This window comes from Lathamus discolor, chromosome 2, assembly GCF_037157495.1.
Source record: "Lathamus discolor isolate bLatDis1 chromosome 2, bLatDis1.hap1, whole genome shotgun sequence".
NCBI lineage: Eukaryota > Metazoa > Chordata > Aves > Psittaciformes > Psittacidae > Lathamus > Lathamus discolor.
Window position 1 is genome coordinate 61,994,595 of NC_088885.1, and position 20,142 is coordinate 62,014,736.

The 20,142-nt window shown below is 42.8% G+C and overlaps 1 protein-coding gene across 9 annotated transcripts in view; it reads right to left on the bottom strand.

Moving 5' to 3' along the window:
* The window catches only part of NFATC1 (nuclear factor of activated T cells 1), a 118,499-nt gene that overhangs the window by 55,897 nt on the left and 42,460 nt on the right, over positions 1-20,142 (bottom strand). For all 9 annotated transcript variants that reach the window (XM_065667191.1, XM_065667188.1, XM_065667186.1 and 6 more), the window contains exons 4-6: positions 15,683-15,885; positions 12,356-12,528; positions 9,787-9,927 (exon numbers count right to left, since the gene is read on the bottom strand). In XM_065667191.1, the coding sequence (XP_065523263.1) occupies positions 9,787-9,927; positions 12,356-12,528; positions 15,683-15,885 (517 nt within the window). The remainder of the gene's footprint in view (positions 1-9,786; positions 9,928-12,355; positions 12,529-15,682; positions 15,886-20,142) is intronic.

The window sequence follows — 20,142 nt, forward strand, 5'->3', positions numbered from 1 at the left end:
TGCCCTTCTCACAGCCTACACTCCTGCTTCCCCGATATCAAGACTTCCCCGATCGCGTTGTTCCCTGCCCCTGGCATGTCTTCTGGCATGCATCAGTCCACGTGCAGCAGGGCTCATGCATAGCTGACGTATTTTATTTCCACATCAAAGCTGCTATATTTGTGTCTCCTCCTAAGCATTTTTTGCAGCATAGAGATATTGTCCATTCCTTCAGACATGTATTTTTTCAATATGGAGCTGAGTATTATACAAACATAGGTGTGTCTGTCATGCATATGATGCTCTCAAGTTACTTTTTCTTTTTTACCTGAACTTAGCAATAAAAAAGTCATGCAGCAATCAGGTGATAAAAATCCAGTACAAACTGTATCTTGCAGTACTTTGGCTTCTGTGCCAGACATGCGCTTCCTCTCTGGTTGCTCAGCTGGGCAAGCCAAAAGCTGAGGGACTCACTTTACGTAAATGGTGAGCCTTTTTAGCTGCTTTTACCCCAATACGTCTAACAGGCTTAATTATTCTGAGATCAAGTGTTTGCAAATGAACTGTAATTTTAGTCCAGGTAATTAAAAGGAGGTACTGTGCTGACAACTGACTGATCCGGGTTCATTTTGAGCCAAAATCATTGGAATGACCTGCCAGATCCTATTTTCAGCAGAATGGAAGCTGGTTATGCAATTTGTGCTTTCTGGCACCTCCCCCTATTGAAATTACTGTTGGTCTGAGGGTTTTATATTCAATAAGTCTCAGTAATTCCAGGTCTAAGATACTCAGCTTCCAAGTAAAACTGCAGCTTGACATCCCTGCAAAATCTCTCTAGAGCAGGCAAGTTGAACCAAGCACACCCAGCACAGCCATCCACTAGCAGTCATGACAATACTTTATCCTGTCTTTGTTTACATTCATGTCATCTTGTCTTCATGATTTTACTTTGCTCTGGGAACCTCTAGTAGGCTGAACCTCTGACTTTGCAGGCGAAAACTGAGTAAAATATTCCTGGTCCACCTTCTTCAGTCTAATTTGTCTCATATTTTCTCAGAGACTGTTGGAGTAACAAACCGCACAGCCAGTTTAGACCAAGTTCCAAATTTTCCTTCCATTTACAATTCTTTTCCTCTACTTCTGTGTGGGATGCCAACACCACCACCTGTACTATACCTACTCCTTCTTCTTTCTCATCTTAAGATGTAAGTTTGATCCAAATGCTTTCAATTCTTCCTTCTTAAGACAAATTTCTTCATTTTATTTATATGGCCACAACTTATCATCTTCCAGAGACATCACATTATGGCAACCCCGCACGACATTTTAGCAAAGTCTCAACAACAAGCGTTTGAGAGGCATTTTTATTGTTTCCATCTCATTGTCCTTCTCATGTCCCTTGTCTTGTTTCTCTTGTCCATTAAGGTTGGGCTCAATCTTAGGGGTCCCTCCTCTTCTCCTCTGATTATCTGCCTTGGCATCAGTTTCCTCGCAACAAGGTACACCTTGAAAATGTCTTATCTCTCTATTACTCTCTTAAATGTCACTGTACTTTCTTACACATTGCTTTTGAAGGTGCAGTCTTAGTCCCTCAACAGACCTAAAACGAACATGTTCCTCTTCCCCCAGCTCTCCCCACTCTTTCTGTGACCCCCACCTGAGGCATGAACCAACTCTTAATGATGTCAGGGAAGTAACAGAAGACAATGAGTTGTGCTTTTCCAAGAGATTTAGACATTTCCCCAAAAACTAAGTACTCAGGAATTATCCCCTTGCACTGGTTTATATGGCAAGGTTTTGGTACTGCGGGGGCTGCAGGCATGTCTTCTGGGAAGGTGCCAGAAGTTGCCTGCATGTTGGACAGATCCAGCTCCAGCTGGCTCCAAAATGAACCGGTTGATGGCCAAACCTGAGCCCATCAGCAAACCTGGTGGCATTTCTCTGACAACGTATTTCAGAAGGGGTAAAAACGTTGTGTAGCAGCTGTGAGAGGAGTGAGAATATGTGCGAGGGACAGCCCTGCAAACATTCTCGCTCCAAGGTCAGTGAAGAAGGAGGGGGAGGACGTGCTTCAGGCACTGGAGCAGAGATTCCCCTGCAGCCTGTGGAGAAGGCTACGGTTTAGCAGGTTCTCCTCCTGCAGCCCATGGAGACAACCACACCAGACCAGACATCTACTCTGCAGGCTGTGCAAAGCTCATGCTCCTGAAGCAGGCTCCTGCAGGAGCTGTGGCCTGTGAAGAAGAGCCCATGAAGATGCAGGCTTCCTGGCAGGAACTGTGGACATGGGGACCCACACCAGAGCAGTCTGTTTCTGAAGGACTGAACATCATGGAAATGACTCACACTGAAGCAGTTAATGAAAGACTGTCACCCACAGGAGGGACTCAAGCTGGAGCACGGGAAGAGTGTGGGTAGGAAGGAGCAGCAGAGAGGAGCTGTTATGGACTGACTGAAGCCCCATTCCCTGCTCCCCAGCACCACTCAGGGAAGAGGTGAAAGTCGGGAATCAAGGAGTGAAGTCTGACTTGGGATGGGAGGAGGGGGTAAAGGTGGGTGTTAGTTTTGTCTTTGTTTCTCACTACCCTATCCTATTTTTCACTACCCTATCCTATTTTTAATTGGTAATAAATTATCTTCTCCAAGCAGAGTCTATTTTGCCTGTGACAGTAATTAGTAAGCAATCACCCTGTCTTTATCTTGACTCATGAGCTTCTTCATCCTGTTTTCTGCCCCCTGTCCTTCTGAGGAGGGGCAGTGAGAGAGCAGCTTGGTGGGTACCTGGCAGCCACACAAGGTCAACCCACTCTTTTCCCCTCCTGTCTTTAGGCACTGATTGCTTCATTAGACTCTCAGTGCTCTGGTAAGGGCTGTAAATTCCTGGGTGTTTAGACAGAGCGTTCTACTGGAACAGTAACAGTATCTGAAAACTTGTGATAGTTATAAAAGTTCAGAGACAAAGTTTTGATTGCATAGATAGGGCTGCTTGAAGCCACTTAGTCTGGCAAAGACTTGAAAAGACAAATTTCAAGCATTCAGTCACACTTTCTGTAATAATTAAAAATTTACAGGATTACTCAGACAAGTGACTTTTAACTAGAGACCATATGGTTATTCCTTATTTCTCTGTTGTCCACAGTAAGTATCTGTGATTGATTGATCTCATTCTTCACTGTGAGAGCAACACCCTGGATGAGGCTTGTTGCCACTGATACCACCTCATGCGTATGGCTGCTGTCCCATTCTGTCTTCACCATTCCCTAGACTAAACAGCCAGGAAAAACTGAAATGTGCTGACATTTCCTACAAGCTACATCACTCCTCTTGCATGCGTGTGAGAGGGTTCCACCATCAAATGACTCCACCATTTGATGACATTATTTGCCCAAGGATATCTATTTCTGGGCAGTGGCCAGAAACCCCTTCAGCTATCAATACATCTCTAGGAAATCGGTTCAAGTGACCTTCACATGAACTCTGTGCTCCCAACTTGTATGCCTTTGAAATTTCCAGTTTATCTAGTTTCCAGAATTTTTAGCCTCACTGCGCATGAGTCAGCGTGCAACCACTCACTGCCAACTGGAACGTGTGTCCCGGACTTGGATAAACAGACAGATAAAGACAAAATTACGTAGTATCTGTCCATCTGACTAGAGGGGGAAAGGGAGTTCTGCCACTTGCTTATTTATTATGTGAGCTACAGTATGATTACCAGCGTGAAACATGACCCCTTTTTGGCCAGTTGCCCCCCAAACTGTGACTGCTACTGGCAATGGAAAGAGCAATGGAAAGATCTCTGAGAATGTAAGATCTTTTACCAAATGGAGCTCTGCCAAGGCTCAGGTCACCCGTCTCCCCATCACATCACATCACGTCAAAACAGACTCCAAACCCGGAGCTCCAAAGTGTAGCTGAGTCAAACCAAGAAGCCCACATGCTTCCTTAACGCATCTGTTCCATCCACATGCCAATCAAATGTTTCATGAACATATCATTTTCCATAACTTTTTGTAAGTTTTCCTGAAGCTAAAATACTGCACTTGAGCTACCTGCTATATACAGCAAGGTAACTTTTTGCTCACACAACATGGGCGAAACAAAACTGAGTTTCTCAGACTGACATTTGTACCTTAAAGCAGCAACTGATAGTAATCTTTGCCAGAGACAGTGAAATTTGAGAGGAACAAAAAACCTGTGAATCACTTAAATTCGTCCACCTTCCTTCTTTTCCATATCATATTTACTTTGCGCAAACATTTGGCTGACCACTCTTGACCACATGTCTAATGGGAGGCAAACGGTAAGTTTTCCCATCTGAAATACTTACAGAAAAGAGTGATTACCTTTGGCATGAATATAAAAAAATTTAGTGATTTCACTCTGCTATCTTTCATCTGCTCTAGTATAACCATTATCATGCCACATCAGCACCTTCATGTTCTAAATGCAAAACCTGCTCCAGCAGAGAAAAGGAGTAGTTTGGATATAAAAATCCATTTAACAAAATAAAAACAGCAGAAAGAACACTTTGAAGCAGTAACTAAATCTTAAGAACCCTGTTTGACAGTATTAAAAAAGAGAATAATCCCTGGAGGAAGCATTGCCTAGATGTTGTTTACTTCTCTGTCTGTTGGGAACTTGAGTTTCAAATGCTTTGAGCGTAATAACTGCTGATACTATGCAGTTAGGTTACAGAGTGTGTAGGTGTTAGGATCACTGTCGATTTGAAGGTTGAGTAATTAACAATATGTTCAAAACCCCTGAAGCCTGTAAGCCTGGAGTTACTTAGAGATACAGCATTACAAATCATGAACTCCATTAACATCCATCAAAGAGAGAGATACATCTTGAGGGAGGGGCATGTGTCACAAGAAAGCTCAAAGGCACTCTTTGACCAGGACAAAATGGCCCTCAACTTTAACAACTCGGAATCAGAATTTCAAAGTCAGTGTTATTCGAGAAGCTATTCCTGTAGGGAAGTTGGGTGTTACATCTCTGCCTTTTTGCTCTTTAAAACTTTGCCTTGACCTCTGGTCACTAAGCACAAAACCAGAGGGATGGGTTTGGAGCTCTAACTTAACCAGTGGAAACTCAACTGAATGACAATTAATAACAACACACTAAATAGCTATTTCTTCCCATAGCTTGCAACTTGCTAATAATGAAAATTTCAGTCAGTTTAACCTGATCTCTTAGGTATGTCTAGACTTGGCCAAATCCATGAAGTTCAGAAATACTTGAGCTAGTTCCAGCGCCAAAACCATTCTAGCTATAGGAACAAGGAGCAATTTTTGAGCAAGGAGTGATTTTCAGGGTAGATTAACTCTTTCAGATCTTAGTGTGAGACTCTAAATCCCCAAACATCCTGGGCAACTCTGCAAAATCCTATGGCATGCCAACAAGACATACCCACAACGCTCCTGTGCTTTGGTGCTAGGGGTATTTGCTTTGTGTCTTATCAGTAAGCTTTCATTTCTCAGTTACAGGAAACACTTTGTGAACTGAGTGAAACTAGGATTTTTCCACCACACTTATTTTATAGATCACTAATCATAATCTGATACACTAGGAGCCAGAAGTCTGGTCATTTCTGTTAGGCTTTTGTGCTGCTTTGTGTTCAGTAACTGACATTACCTTTGGGAAACTAGCTTTGAAAACAATACACAGTTTGCAGAAGCTGTTACCAAAAAAAAGGCAGCTAACAGATATATAGTCCTTAAAACATACTCTCCAAATACCTCTGCACATTCTAGACTTCCCTCAAGATTTTTATGTCATGGTACCTTTATAATTTATAAACAAAATACGAAGTTTAAAAAGATAAGTAAGTAAATCAATGTCTTTTATTAGAATTCCAGATCATTATCTGTGCTCTTGCAGATGCATGTGTTAGAAAGGAAACATTTTGTCCCTCCTCACCCAACACCTCCTCCCACAGCTAACAAACATCAGCTTCACTTCATCTACTGTTGGAACTAAAATGCACACCTTGCCTCTACAGCAAACAACCTGCATACAGACATCCAGGGCCCTTGCTGGTAAGAAGTTGCAGATTTTTATATGTTTTAGAAAGCACTAATTCTTCTGATGACAAACAGATTAGTACTGGATGTCCTAAATCTACCACTCAACAACCATGACACGCAATCTCACAAGACCCTTTTGAAACTCAGGAAGAGAAAAGCATGACTACAAAGACAGACAGAAAGTGAAAGAAGGTAAGAAAAACAATTATTAGTGTCATTTGTAAGAGAGTCATCGTGGAACTCCCCAGTATAAGGAAATCCTGAATTTAAGAAAGTGAACCTCTCAAAGCACATTCACCATTGACATTTTTACTACCACTAGGTTTCTTGGACACTTGTTTTGTATCATTGTTCATCACTAGAAAATATGGTCTGATGTGCAAGCAATAAAACATTGACCAAAATCCTGTAAAATAAGGACTCCTTTCAACATGAGAACTTTTTTATGGTACTGTAAAAGGCTTGAGCAAATTTTAGTCCACTTCTGAACAGACTCATTATTTATCCAAAGGGTTGCCTTTTGCCCGAGCACTGGACCACACTGTGAAGGGTTCTCTTTTCAGGGGAGGTCCTCACAGTGCTCCTCCCATATCTTTTCAGTGTGTCTTGCCTCCATCTCTCAGTCGCCTTATTCCTCCTCTGTGACGTGCAGAGTCACAGGGCTGCAACCTTATGTCCTGTTCTTTTTCATATGCTTCTCAGCTAAAAAGCAGGCAGTAAGGGGTTAAGCTGAAAGCACCGGGCTGCTGCCTCCCCGGCTGAAGGATTGATTTGATCATTCTTCAGGGATTCCCTCTTGTATGAGTCACTACACAGATTGACTCCCCACGCAAGGAGGCCAGGATAATGCCATTCCTCCAGAGACCAGAACAGCTGAGAGCTAGCCCTGAATACGGAGAGCTTGGGACTTGTGCTTGGAAAAAACCTTCAGCAGACCACAATGCACTTAGCAGACTTAAAGAAATTATTAAGACAGAAAGGAGGGGGAAAAGAGCAAACAAAAAGTGTTTTCAAACTCTGCATTAACTAATTAAGTATGCAGAGTAGCATGAATTAGATGAGCTTCCACAGACTGCCACCGGTTTGGGGACTCTGCCTGACTGGGGACTGAAGACATGAGCTCATGCAGTATAATGTTTAAATTTTATATAAAAGATGTGTTCTCTTCATGAGTGCAGTGATTCCTATGATCTATTACTTTGTAATAGCTGTGTTTGGCTGCTACCCACTAGGAACGTGATTAACATTTCGAAATCAAAAACAAAAGCAGCAAAACTAATGAATGTCTCCAGCTAATCACAGAAGTTCATAACTAGCTTTCTAAGAGAAACTATGCTGGTGTTCCAGTTCTTGACCTACTTTAATAGATGTACAGTAGCTGAAAGGAAAAGAAACACTGTGCTGATTTACAAAAGTGAAGGTTGCTAATGCTTGTTCATTTGACATGAAATACCCTGCTCAAAAATGGAGCTGGAGCAGTTTGCCACTAAGACAGCGATGCATCGTGCTCAGTTGCTTTTAATGCTGAGCTGTGTTTGCCAGTGTAGCCCATAACTTGTCACAGAAGCCCTAGAAATCGCCCAGCCTGGAGCAGCCAGCAACTTAGCTTTTTGTGTGCCATTCCTAGTGACACAACTGCAGCTCCTGCAGATGCTGAACACTCTCGACTTTGAAGGCTCAGCTCCTGCATTGTACTTCCATGAGTCAGTATTGCCCTGCAACTGCAACAAATCTACCATTAGACTACTAAAACCAGGCAGGCCAGTTTCAAATCAGACCTTTCAATACTGGCTTAATGGTTTTGACTATTCTTCAATGATAGCAGCTCACTGACTGACTTCTGGTCCATCCTGTCAATCCATATACCCAAGAGTTTTTCAGGGTGACAGGCAAGTCCTTTCGACCACTTTCTTCTTCATCAGTACACACAGTGTGCGCAGCAGTACACTCCATCTTTTTCACAATGTTAAGAAAATGTCGCTTACATAAATTATTTTCTATCTTTATGCTGTCTTTGGGCAGCTTCAAATTCCTTTTGCTCAAGGGAGGTATCTGTCTGGTTAAGAAGTACAAAGCTGGCTCTATTTTGCATTTTTGTAATTTAAAACTATAAAGCGAACATCTGCATTTGGTGTACTTAGTCCTAAGGGCGACAGTGTCCAAATCCACACCGTGCTACCTGCTGGTGGGTGAGCAGCATCACCATCATAATCCTTTGGGATGCAATACTTTCAAAATTTCTTCAACTTAATAAAGGAAGAGGAGAGAAAGTACATCTGAAGGAAAGCACACCTTAACATGGTTTCCTTCCTGTAATGAGACAAATCGAGGACTTTGCTCCTGACGTGTCACACTAACCCACTTCTGTGCAGCAAAGGAAGTTTAAACAGAAAATAGACAGTATCATTCTTCCGTCCCCTCATGCCATGCAGAGCAGAGTTCAGATGATTTTAATTGCAATACCACCTTCTTTCCTCTTTTTGTTTAAACTTCATAAGAAACAAAAACAGTGTTCTGCTAATCTCACAGCCACAGCCCAACCGTGTAGTACTTGGGGGTCACAGGAATGGTGCTTACTGGCTCTCGGTCACCTCTGCCCCATGTGCACTTATGGTGACTGAAACCTCACCAAACCAGTACTCTGCTGGTGATCTTCAGGGAATTCTTCTGCTCTTCCTCTGAGCTCACTGAGCCCAAAGACTCAGATGCCTTTGCCTCCGTAACCTCCCCTGCTCACCCTGGCATCCCTTTCTGCTTCCTGCGCTGCTGGTGGGGGCCACAGGGAGGAGAGTTGTGTGGGAACCTCATGGAAACGAAGGGTTAAATGGGCTCAGTGTCAAAGCCAATGCTGGCGGCCTGAGGAGCTCCTAAGACTGTTTAAAGTTCAGGGGGGGTTCAGCTGGCAGCTGAGGAATCCATGGCTTGTGCCAGCGCCACGGAAACCCTTTCCAAAACAAGACTCAAAACTACCCTTAACGATCTCGTTTCAGAGCCTGACTTTGACTCACAGCTCTGCTCCTACCACCCTTTCCCACGGGGGGCATTCGTGTTATGCACTTTCACCCTGTGACCTACTGCTCCTGCACACATCCCACCACTTGTGCAGACACCTCCTGCTCCAGCCCCAGATCCCACCCCATGCTGCTTGCCCTGCTTCAGCCTGGCCTGAAGAAGGACTCCTTACTTCAGGAGGAACAGCCCCAGCACCAATGCACTGCAGAAGCAGCGCTGGGTGAGGAGGTGTCAGTTGTGTCCAGTCCTTCTCCAGTCCTCAAAGTAAACCAGAAACACCCTTCAAATGAATGCATGTGCACTGCAAGGCCTCCTCAGACATCAGCTTGTAAATGCCACCAGTCTTGAATGCCACAGAAGGAAACACAGGTATGTACACACACCCCACCAGCAGCAGCACTGCTGCCTCTTCCACAAATTACAGAGATTTAGCATATGTACCATCTTGCAGGTTTTATGGGGACATGCCACTAGAGGCTTTGAACTCCTTTCACAGATCTTGTAGGGTACAGCCACGGTTTCCTACAAAAACAAATGCCAAATGTTGACTTTCAATGTCACTACTGTCTACCTGTAACTACACCTGCCGTAGTGTGAAACCTCAGCATAAGGCACGGCTCGGATAGCTTTCACAGCTTTGCCCTGTGATACGGAAAACATATTATGTGCAGAAGAAAATGTCATTACCATATTTATGCTTTCATCATTTGGCAGAGATTTTAAAACTGAGGAAAAAAGGCAGACTGGAGTTTAGATTGAAAAGACATACCTGGTGCTTTCTCCACGAAGATGACTTTGGAATCTTGCAGAAAGTTATGGCCAGTCAGTATCATTTTTTTCCCTCCAATAACAGGAAAGCTGTCTGTACTTTGCTTCTCCACCAGAGGCAGTTCTTGGGCAGATCTCTGAGCTGGAGAGTTATAAAGGAGATTAAAAAAAATAGTAAAAAAGCAAACACAATCACACACACACACAAATAAGTAAATACTGCATTATTAAGTAACCTAATGCCTACCCTCAGAAGATAAGCTCACTCTGATACAGAAACAAAGAAAGGTCAGAAAGTTTGCAGGAAATACGGTTGGTTTTCAAATGCCTTGATCGTAAACAATAGGGTTATCAAACATAGCAGTACAGACCCAAAAGGCTCACAAAGGTGTTTTAAAACTTAGCTTCATCTGTACTATATCAAAAAGTGCATTTTTAATGAAATTCATTTCTTTTAAATAATTTTATTTTATGTAATCTATAATATATGTGCCATGTGTTTATAAGAAACACGTGACAAGATAGATCACCCATGTCCAAAATGCGTTTCAGTCACTATACGCTGTATTGTCAATTCTGCAAACTGTCTTGCAGCAGCAGCCATGCGTATCACAGTCCGGCAGAAGCTCACAGTTCAGACAGCACACTTCCATCAGAACTTGAGCGCCAAAGCACACGTGGATCCATGCAAACAGGATCCGGTATTCTCGTGGCACGTATTTTATCCCCCGCAACTGGGACACAGAGCGAGCATGGCTATGCTTCAAGGAATGACGTGACATTTTATCCAGATTACATGGTTCCTCCTGGTGTCACATGCACTAAGAGGTGCATGAAGTTTTTGACCTCAGCTTGTTCCACATTCTGCACTGGAAATAACACTAGCCCTTATTTTTTCTCCTGTTTTCCACTCCCCCACTAGGAATGTACCATGCTTTTGCTCATTACACAACTCTCAGAACTGCAGTTCACTGATACAAATCCAAACTTCATATTTAGTGTCTTCCCGAGCTTGGCACCCTTGCACAGACCAGCTCAGGATGTATTCAATTTGTGCCTTATCCTGCTATATAGCAACTGAAAAGCTCTCATCAACTTCAATAGGACCAGGATGAAACCATGACTCATCACATATTCTTGCTTTGCCTGTCAGCCTAGAACTTGCCCTTGAATAAGAAACAAAGGGGAAATTATTCATTTCATATACATCCTGGACATAAGACAGGGCTTTCTGCCAGTCTACCTGATAAGAAATATACCTTCTTATTCCTATACCTATATATTCCTATAGATAAGGCAGCTCTGCTATTCTTCATAAATAACTAGGCTTATATTAATATAAGTCCCTTCCCATTGCCAATGCTCATTTGTTTATCTAAACGAATTTCAGTGAAGGAGAGAAGCTATCACTGTTCGTCTAGCAGCACTATCCTTTCCTATGATTTCTGCTTCTCTTGAAGACTCGGACTACTAGAGGCGCAGTGGTGCTACCCCAAGCAAAAGGAAGGAGTACTGTCACTGGTCTGAAAGTATGTCACCAGTGCCACTGCTTTTGCAAGAGGAATGCAGGGTTGTTCTTTACAGCAGCCTCACTATTAATGACCCATGTCTCCAAGAGATCAAATACTGCCAGACATGTTGTGTGGGACTCTAGCCTGGCAATGATGCATGGACAAGCGCAGACACAACCTTCTAGCATGTGTGGAAAAAGGGATGGTCAAGCCTTCCTTCCTATGCTCTCTGCTCTCTCACCCAGGTCTCACCCCCAACATACCTGCCAGATGCTAAGTCAATCCCTACTTGTTGGCATCAGAAATATCTACTTTATGTAATCCAACAGAACCTTAAAACCTGTCTCAGTCCATCCAGCTGAACAAATTAGCATTAGGACTTGGACTGAAATTCAGTTTTCACCACTTCTGCTGGAGTGTTAAAGCTGCATAAAGCAAATAGGTTTTGCTTTGTGTGTGGGAAGCTGACGAGGCTTATGAAGCAAGAATGATCTAGGTGTCTTTGGAGGGTGCTCCAGTGCATCTGATGAAAAGTAGTCTGCTCAATCAAAGAGACCCCAGTGCGGAAACTTGTTTCTGGAGGTTTTCTGAAGCTGCAAGCAGCTCGTGCCAGTGTGTCAGCTTTACTATACTGCCAGCTCCTCATCAAAGGGGTTGGGGTTTCATTCGCTGGTTTTTGCTTTATGATGGAGAGACAAGAGAATTAAAAGGACATGATGGCTGTTTTCCAAAACTCCTACAGCAGTTGCCTATGTGACAGGGAATCACCAAAAAGAAAAAAAAAAGAGCCTTGTCACTCCCAGATCTACTATTAGTTAAAGTGCCCTCTACTTTAGGTTTACGCGCATTGTTTCCTATAAAAATCAACGCACAAAGCTACGCAGGTATTTACAAAAACACAGGTATTTACTCTTCAACAGAAACCACGTGCTTTTGAAAAGAAACTTCAGCTTCACTGACTAGACAGGTAAAGCAAAATCAATGTATAGCATGCCAGTGGACAAAAACGACATGTGGGGTGGCACAATGCCAAGAACAAGGATGTTTGTTCCTACTTACAGCATTCAATGGGGTTGGAGGCTACTTGCAAGGAGAGGGTCCTGCCATTGGCTTGTGGAATATGAACCCTGAAGACCAGCCGCACACGCGTGTTCTTCCGACCAATATCTGTCTCTCCCTTGCGCAGCTCGATGTCCGAGTTTCGGAGCTTTAATATCCCAGCACAGTCAATGCTGTCCAAGAAGAAACATAGAGCAATTAATTTAATTTCAAGCAGACTTCAGGAAGATACGAACCTGCAGTATCTTCCCTCTCTCATACATTTTTAAAATCTGAGTCAGGAATGACCCAAGGACCAGGCTGAACACATCAGACTTTGTTAAGTCTTTGTTGCATCCACAGGTATCTAAGTTGGGGTTATCTGCAGTAAAAGGTAGTAGCTGCTGTTAGGCACATGAATTTCGGATATTACTTCAGCTCCCAGAGGAAGAAAATCTAAAAGATTCTTCCTCCTTAACACATCCTGTAAGAATGGAGCTTACAGATTAACCAAAGCCCAAAGAAACAGCAAGACTAGAAAGTTAATGGGATGAGACGGAGGCACACAAAGTGTTACTAACCTAAAACACAGGCTTACTTATAATTTCACTTGTTACAGCTAATCTGGAGAAAAATCCGACATGATTTTTATTCTGGAGCAAAGTCCTGAAAATGCTTATTAATGAGCACACCTCTTTCCAAGGTCAGTTCTACTGTCAATGTGTTTGTATTTGAGTAAGTTGGAAACACTTCCAAGCTGAGTGATGAGCTGAAGCTCTGCTTGAAAAAAAACCTGAACTTAAGAGTCCTCCCTCCACACTAGGGGAAAAACATGCTTTTCATCAGCTAGAACTATTACTGTTTCTGACCTCTCTCTCCTTTCTTTTGTTTTTTTCTGGATGAGTTTAGAAGTCAGGATTTTTGTCAACGCAAATTTCAATAGAGAAAGTTCCCAGAACAAAAGATACATAAACATACACACTGAAAAACCCACTGCAAAAATACCTCTGCTTTGGCCGCGACTACAAAGCCTACATGGCAATTTCTTCTGGGTACTGGTCTCTGGCATGCATTTTATTACACTGAATATGCATAGTTTAATTTTATTTTGCATTCAAAGAGTTTAATTCCCCCTCCAGACGTTTGAAGCTCTGTTCTGAAGCAAACTGCAAACAAGAACTATGGCAGCATGGTTTTGATCTGCATTTTTTCTAAAATATGCATTTCAGAAAAACAAAAAGGCCCTTGCTGATACAACCAAAGAAACTAATTAAGAAAGTATTAAAGCTTCTCAAAATCAAACATATTAGCAGGTGAAGCCATAAGAATTACGGAATACTTGTACTGATGTCAAAATTCTACACAAAGATCCATGACATACGGAATAAACAGTGTGCTTTTCAATATTCTCTCTCCCATAGCAACATTTGTAAAATAAAGAAAAAATACTTAATTCGTTCAGAGCCAGTAAAGTTCAGAGGAGAAGCAGCATTTAAATTCAGGCTTGTAAAGTCATGGACATTAAAATCTAAAGTCAGTGGGAGTAACTAAATGTACAAAAGTTTAAACGTGCAGATGAGCTTCAGGGTTTCACTGAATCAAGGCCTGAATACATAAAGTATGTGTGAGAAAAGTCCTTGGCTCCAGATTTCAACTCATTGTTAGTGCTACATGAGGTTTTAGACTACTGACGTGTAAGGCGTACATATGCCAAAGCATTGTTTGTGGTTCTTGAGAGAGCTCTACTACGATCTGGCACACATATCATGAAAATATTCAGCTTGGCTCCTAAACTGTGTAACTACCTTTATTCTAGGGAGAAAGATGATTGAACCAGTAATAACATTCCTAGGCAGCCAAAAATATGATTCAAACTGGATAAATAAAAGGCCAAATAAATATGGTGTGGATACAAATTAGTGAAATTTCAATAACCTGAATGGAGTTGTGCCAGCTTAGGACAACAGCAAATGAGGCCAATAATTCTGCAGGCTTGTCATGACTTTTAACGCAGTGCACTGACAAGAAGTCCTCAGGTCTTGAGTGATCACCCTAAGCCCAGCTGGCAATGCAGCTAAACACATTCTAGCTCTTCTTATTTACATGAGGTGCTCCAGGGCATGTTGTACATGACACTGCAAACCAGCTTCTAAAACCACTATGTGTGGAAGGACTGCAGGTGTCTGACACCATTTTTCACTTTGTTAAGGCATGGAAAACTGTATGAATAACAAGGAGTGAAATTGTGATTTTGGTAAGCTCCCTGGGATCTTGCTGTGGTATTCAGTTTGGTGTTGCCAGGATTTCTTGCTTGCCTTCTGTCTATCTGCCTACTTACCTTTCTATCTCCCCACATATGCACACAAAGGTGCATGCATCTATATATAAGTATGAGTACATTCACATTTATACATGCGTTGAGAGTCGTACATGCATTCAAGCACACACAAATTCCTTCCAAGGTGGACACTTCAGATAAGCACTAGGATCATTTCAGTGAGGGGGAAGACAACTCAGATAAGGGCTGGGAGCATCTGAACAAAGAGGGCAGAAAGGACGGGATTAAACAATGTGGAGCCTTTCATGTAGGTCACACACACAGAGGGATATGTGAACCGTTATATATTGAATCCTATAATGAAATATACCTGTGCGTAATGGACCTACAAAACCCTTACTATCATTCAGACTCTTACCAACTCAGAGATTCTAAGACATCCCTGCCTGTTTTTCTGCACAGGACTCAACTTACCCCAGTTTAATAACTTCAGTCTGTAACATGAATCACCTTTACTCGTCTTCTTAGTTCTAGAAACTCTCCTTCTAAACAGATGTAATGAAAAATACTGCTGATTTTTATTACGTAAGAAATAAGAGGGGATTTATTAGTCTAAAAAAATACTCTAGGGTACTCGGAAATGCTGAGTTTCCTTTGACATCCAAAGATAAATTTTAATAGGCCCTGTTCCTTGTGCTAATGCGTATAGGAGCAAGAGGTGTCATATTTAGAAACTAAATGCAGGAGCTGAGGTAGGAGATATTTACAGCTTGGTAACTGAGATACTTATTTTAAATGGCAAATAGGCACATTGGCTGAAACTTTAGAATGAGAGCAATCAGTTGTCATAAATATTTGTGAACTTCTTTTAGTTGTTAAGCTGATGAGGGGCAATTTGTCCTGGCAAAGTTGCGAAAACCTACTATTACAGAAAGAACTTTAAAACATAAATAAAAAATTATAGGGAAAGGGAAATTGTGTACAAAACCCCCTCAAAACAACACAGAAGAAATCAAGGGAGGCAACCAAGAGGAAACTGCTAGGAGTCGGATATGGTGACTGGGTCTTACATTGCTCTCATGTTGTTCTCTGGAAGAAGAGGAATTTCCAGGACTTTGGTGTTGGAAAGTATTGTTTCGTGGCTGGTGGTGGAAACAGTCTTCCCGGTGATTCGATGAACCTGGTAGAAAGCATGGGGTCGCAGCAGGCGGTCGTCTGCAGTCCCAATGAACAGCTGTAGCGTGAGCGGCTCGCTTTCTAAGTAACCATGTAGCTGGCAAGAGAACAGAAAACGCCCACTGAGCACCATGCACATAAACTGCTAGGAATCAATTAAATTTTTATAAGCAGGAGAGCCTAATTCAAGGAGAGAACTTGTGACAGGTGCTATGTGTTAAGTTCCCCCCTCCCATTTTTCCTGTAATGTAATATTGGTACAATAAAAAGGCGCACTCAGAAAATGTCTCATTATCCTAAAGGACCTGAGGCACTTTAGATGGGGTGAGCTTGTGAGCATTCCTGCCACATCCACAGAACACTCTGCATTAATTCTGCTGTGGTGTTCAGCAAAAAAACCCACACTGAACTCAATGTTCCCTCCTGCTACTGAGGGTGGCAAGACCAACGGTGTCTGCAAGTGGAAAGGACACACAGCTCATCCATCCCTGAGCTTCCAGGTCATCCCTCATGTAACAGCAGGCTGCTGCTTGTGACACGTCCCCTCATTAACTGATTTTTATGCTGGTAAATACCTCCTGGGACAGTGTGGAGACAGATCACATATACACAAGCAGTAGCTCACCATGTGTGTCAAATTCTTGTTATAATCGCACAAAAATCTCATTGAAGCTACTGGGCCTGACTTGAACCTCATCCATGTTACAGTGACCACGCTGATGACAACAAGAGTTATTTCTGCCACAGGCTGGGGAGGGAGCAGTAGCAAAGTCTGACCTCATCCCCACGATCTTCTGAAGAAGCTGCTCTGGGTTCACACTGCTGCAAAGGAGACCACGGGTGGAGCTCTCTGGGGACAGCTCCAACCTCTGCTTAACGCGGCTGCCTGACGCGGGGAAATGAGTCTCACAAATACAGTTATCTTCCAGCGGTTAGCTACAAAGCCTCATCCCAGGGGAAGGGAAGGGAGGATCCAGCAATTATAGGAGAGGGGAGTCCGGAAACGGTGTCTGTCCCAGGAGATGCACCATCAGAGAGCGAACCTGCTCACTGCATTTCAGGTTTAGTTTCCTCTGCGAACAGTTCACACAGATCTGGGCATGAGTTACATACTATCGCTGCACCATCACTAATCTGATAGCTCAAGATTAGACCACTGACCATAATTTGATGAGAAGCAACATTTTTGATGTATGGTACATGCAAGTTCACAGTTAAATAAAGCTGAAAGCAAGTGGTGAAACCCACATCATATGCTGTTGGTCTTTGTGTTTTGCTTGCTTTCACTGTCCTTAAATTTTATAAAGTAATTTGTGGCTTCATAGTAACTTAAGAACTATCTCTCCAGGGTGTTTTACCACTTGACAGCAAAAAAGTCACTTTTGCTCCTTGAGCACTGCAAGATTCTGGCGAGTGCAAACACAGGCACGAAGCCTTCCCACTGCTATCAGACATGCTGATGGCAACAGGAATGTCTAAAGGCAATGTTTCAGATACCACTGCGACCAATGCATGAGCAAGGACGTACATAGACACATCTTCCATCACTAACTGGGTGTACTGCAGATTTTTCATCCCACACTTCAGTGAGAAGAGCAGGGAGAAAAACAGAAGTGATTTAATTTGTTTGATTTGGTGCAGCGAATTTTACATCCTTACCTAAAGCACATGGATATTGGCAGGACACAGGGACAGGAAGAGGAGACTCATTTCCAGCACCATAGTATTTTATCAGCTCTACATTGCTGAGACACCACACAAAGGCAGCTCAGTGCCTGGGGGTTGTGATATGATATAGGGGGGGGTCCAAACCAGCAATGTCAAATTGAAAACACATTAGAGGCAATTTGAAAACCTGCGGTATTGGCAAAAGAGCGGAGAGAGAAAAGCAGAGCCAAGCATGCACGCTGCCTTCAGCAGGGTGCCATGGGCTACAAGCCTCAGTTCAGCCCCACACAGAACACACGCCTCCTACAACCCTTGACATCAACACCAGTGCTACACTGCAAAAAGAGAGTTTTCTGGCTTTAACCCCCATAGGGTGATCACAACCGGTAGGTGATCACAGGCCGGGTCCTGGCACAGCTGGCAGCACAGGGAAACCACTGTGCTACTCATCACCACCCTGACCCCCCACCTCGCAGAGTGACCTGGATTCAGCCTGGGCTGATCTCAGCCCGCCTTGGCATCTCCGGACCCTCAATAGCAAAGATGAGGTGATGGAGGAGACACAAGGTATCGTGGGGTATTTTTGATCAAGAGAGGCATGCAGGTTTGCAGGGGAGGAAAGTAAGACAGTGTGACACACCAGATGATTAAATTTCTATGTATTAACAGCGGTCACTTCTCCAACTCGTCATGGACGGTGCTTTTTATGGAGAGTGTAAAATTAAAACAAACACATATTGAATTACAAGGCCGCTTAAAAAGTAAAAATAGACTAGCGAGTAACTCAAACCCCAATTCAGCAAAAGCAGAATCGCACACCGAGGTACCCATATGTTTTACTGAATCCAGGCAAAGGGGTAAATAAATGTTGGTCTTGCATTGGGTTCTGCTATTTCAGGCTTTATCTTTAAATCTGAACTCAGCTGCTGCTGTATCTCATAACCTACTGCTGAGTCTCAGCTTGTGCTTTTCCCACAGGTTTCCTATCAGGAGGCAATCGAACACCCAAAGTCCTCAGCTTTGCACACCTGCCCTTCCACGATTAGTGTTCACATGCTGGAAAATAAATAATAAGATCTCAGATGCATCTTTTGCACTGATTTTTAAGGGCTGTGATCTTCAAAGTAAACTTATGTTTGGGGTTTTTTTTAAAGCCTTGGCATACATACAAGGCCAGGTTGGACAGGGTTTTGAACAACCTGGTCTGGTGGAAGGTGTCCCTGTCCATGGCAGGGGGTTAGAACTGGATGAGCTTTATGTCGTTTCCAACCCAAACCAGTCTATGATTCTATGATACAGTTGTGCTGGGCTTTGCTTTGGATCCATTACGCACAGTTACTTACTCCCTGACAGCTACTTTTGCACCTGAAGACAAGTAGTGACTACAGCACTGAACAAACATGAGTTTTCAAGAGCTGGGAACTGTCAAAACATCCAGAAAGACTAATGTAATCACTATACAGTGGCTTTTACCACCCTCAAAACAGGAAAAATCCATGTTCATGTCACCTCAAGTTTTATGTTGTATTCTGTGGTAGGAAGTTATCTGCATATCTGATATGCATTTCCCTTTCACTTTTACCCATTGCATCACATTATTTACTTTTATATTGTGTCACATAATCAGGTATGCCAACAGAAGCAATAAAAGAAAACGATGCAAGGATTACCATTTAAAGGGGCACCTACTGTGTATGACTGATTTTAGAGTATGCACCCAGCCCATGATTTCTGTGACAGACAGTGTTGAGCTTTGGGATTTCTCTGCATGCTGTAGGTGTCTGGAAAACATGCAGCATTTTGCTTACACTCAGCTGGAACATCAAGAATATTTTGTGGCTCCCTCAAAATATAGGAGAGTGGCATTGTTGTCCCATTGTTCAGCAAGACAGTGAGAGGAGCAATGGAAGCAAAGCAGGGCTGCGGTACTCTAGGCTGTTGACTTATCAACAGGTAAGGAGAATATTCAACAAGACATGTAAAATGGGACAGCGTGAAAGGGGAACTGAGTAGTTTTCTTGGTGAGGAAAGATCTTGCACATTCACATCCATGCATATTTTCCACGAATGCTCTGGAATACTGTACTCGGTGGTATAATGATTCCGTTTCCTGGCGTGTGACATGGGATGCATGCGTCAGACACCCTATTTTTATCTTTTTCTCTGTGTAACACAGTCCGAAGTTCTCTTAATAACTCAGTGGCTGAGTACGGGTGACAAAAGGCTGCTCTTCGCTACAGGCTTCATAATAAAGGATATGCCTTTCCTATCAAGCACTGCTTTGCTTGGCAATACGTAGATCCAAGTGGAAAGAGCCGTACTTTCCCCTGCTGTGAAAGTTCAAAAGGATTTAGCTTCAAATAAGGGTCAAGTGCACGATATTTTCGTATGAGTTTTCCTTCCCAAATAAAGGTGAGGATACCGCAGTCACCTGATTTAGTACAAAGGAAAGGTGCAGACTAAACTTAAGTATGCAGTAAGGCCTCTGTGACCAGTGTTTTGGTTTTGAAATGAAAGTAGGTCATATTCTCTTGTTCTGACTGACCACTGACTACTGTGCTCTCCTTCTGGAGCAACACTGTTAAAAACACTTGAACTAGTCTCAAATGGTATTTGCATTTATATTGTCTGAAGCTGCTAAGATCAAAATCAGACTTAATTGTGGGCCTGTTTTACACTGCTCTAA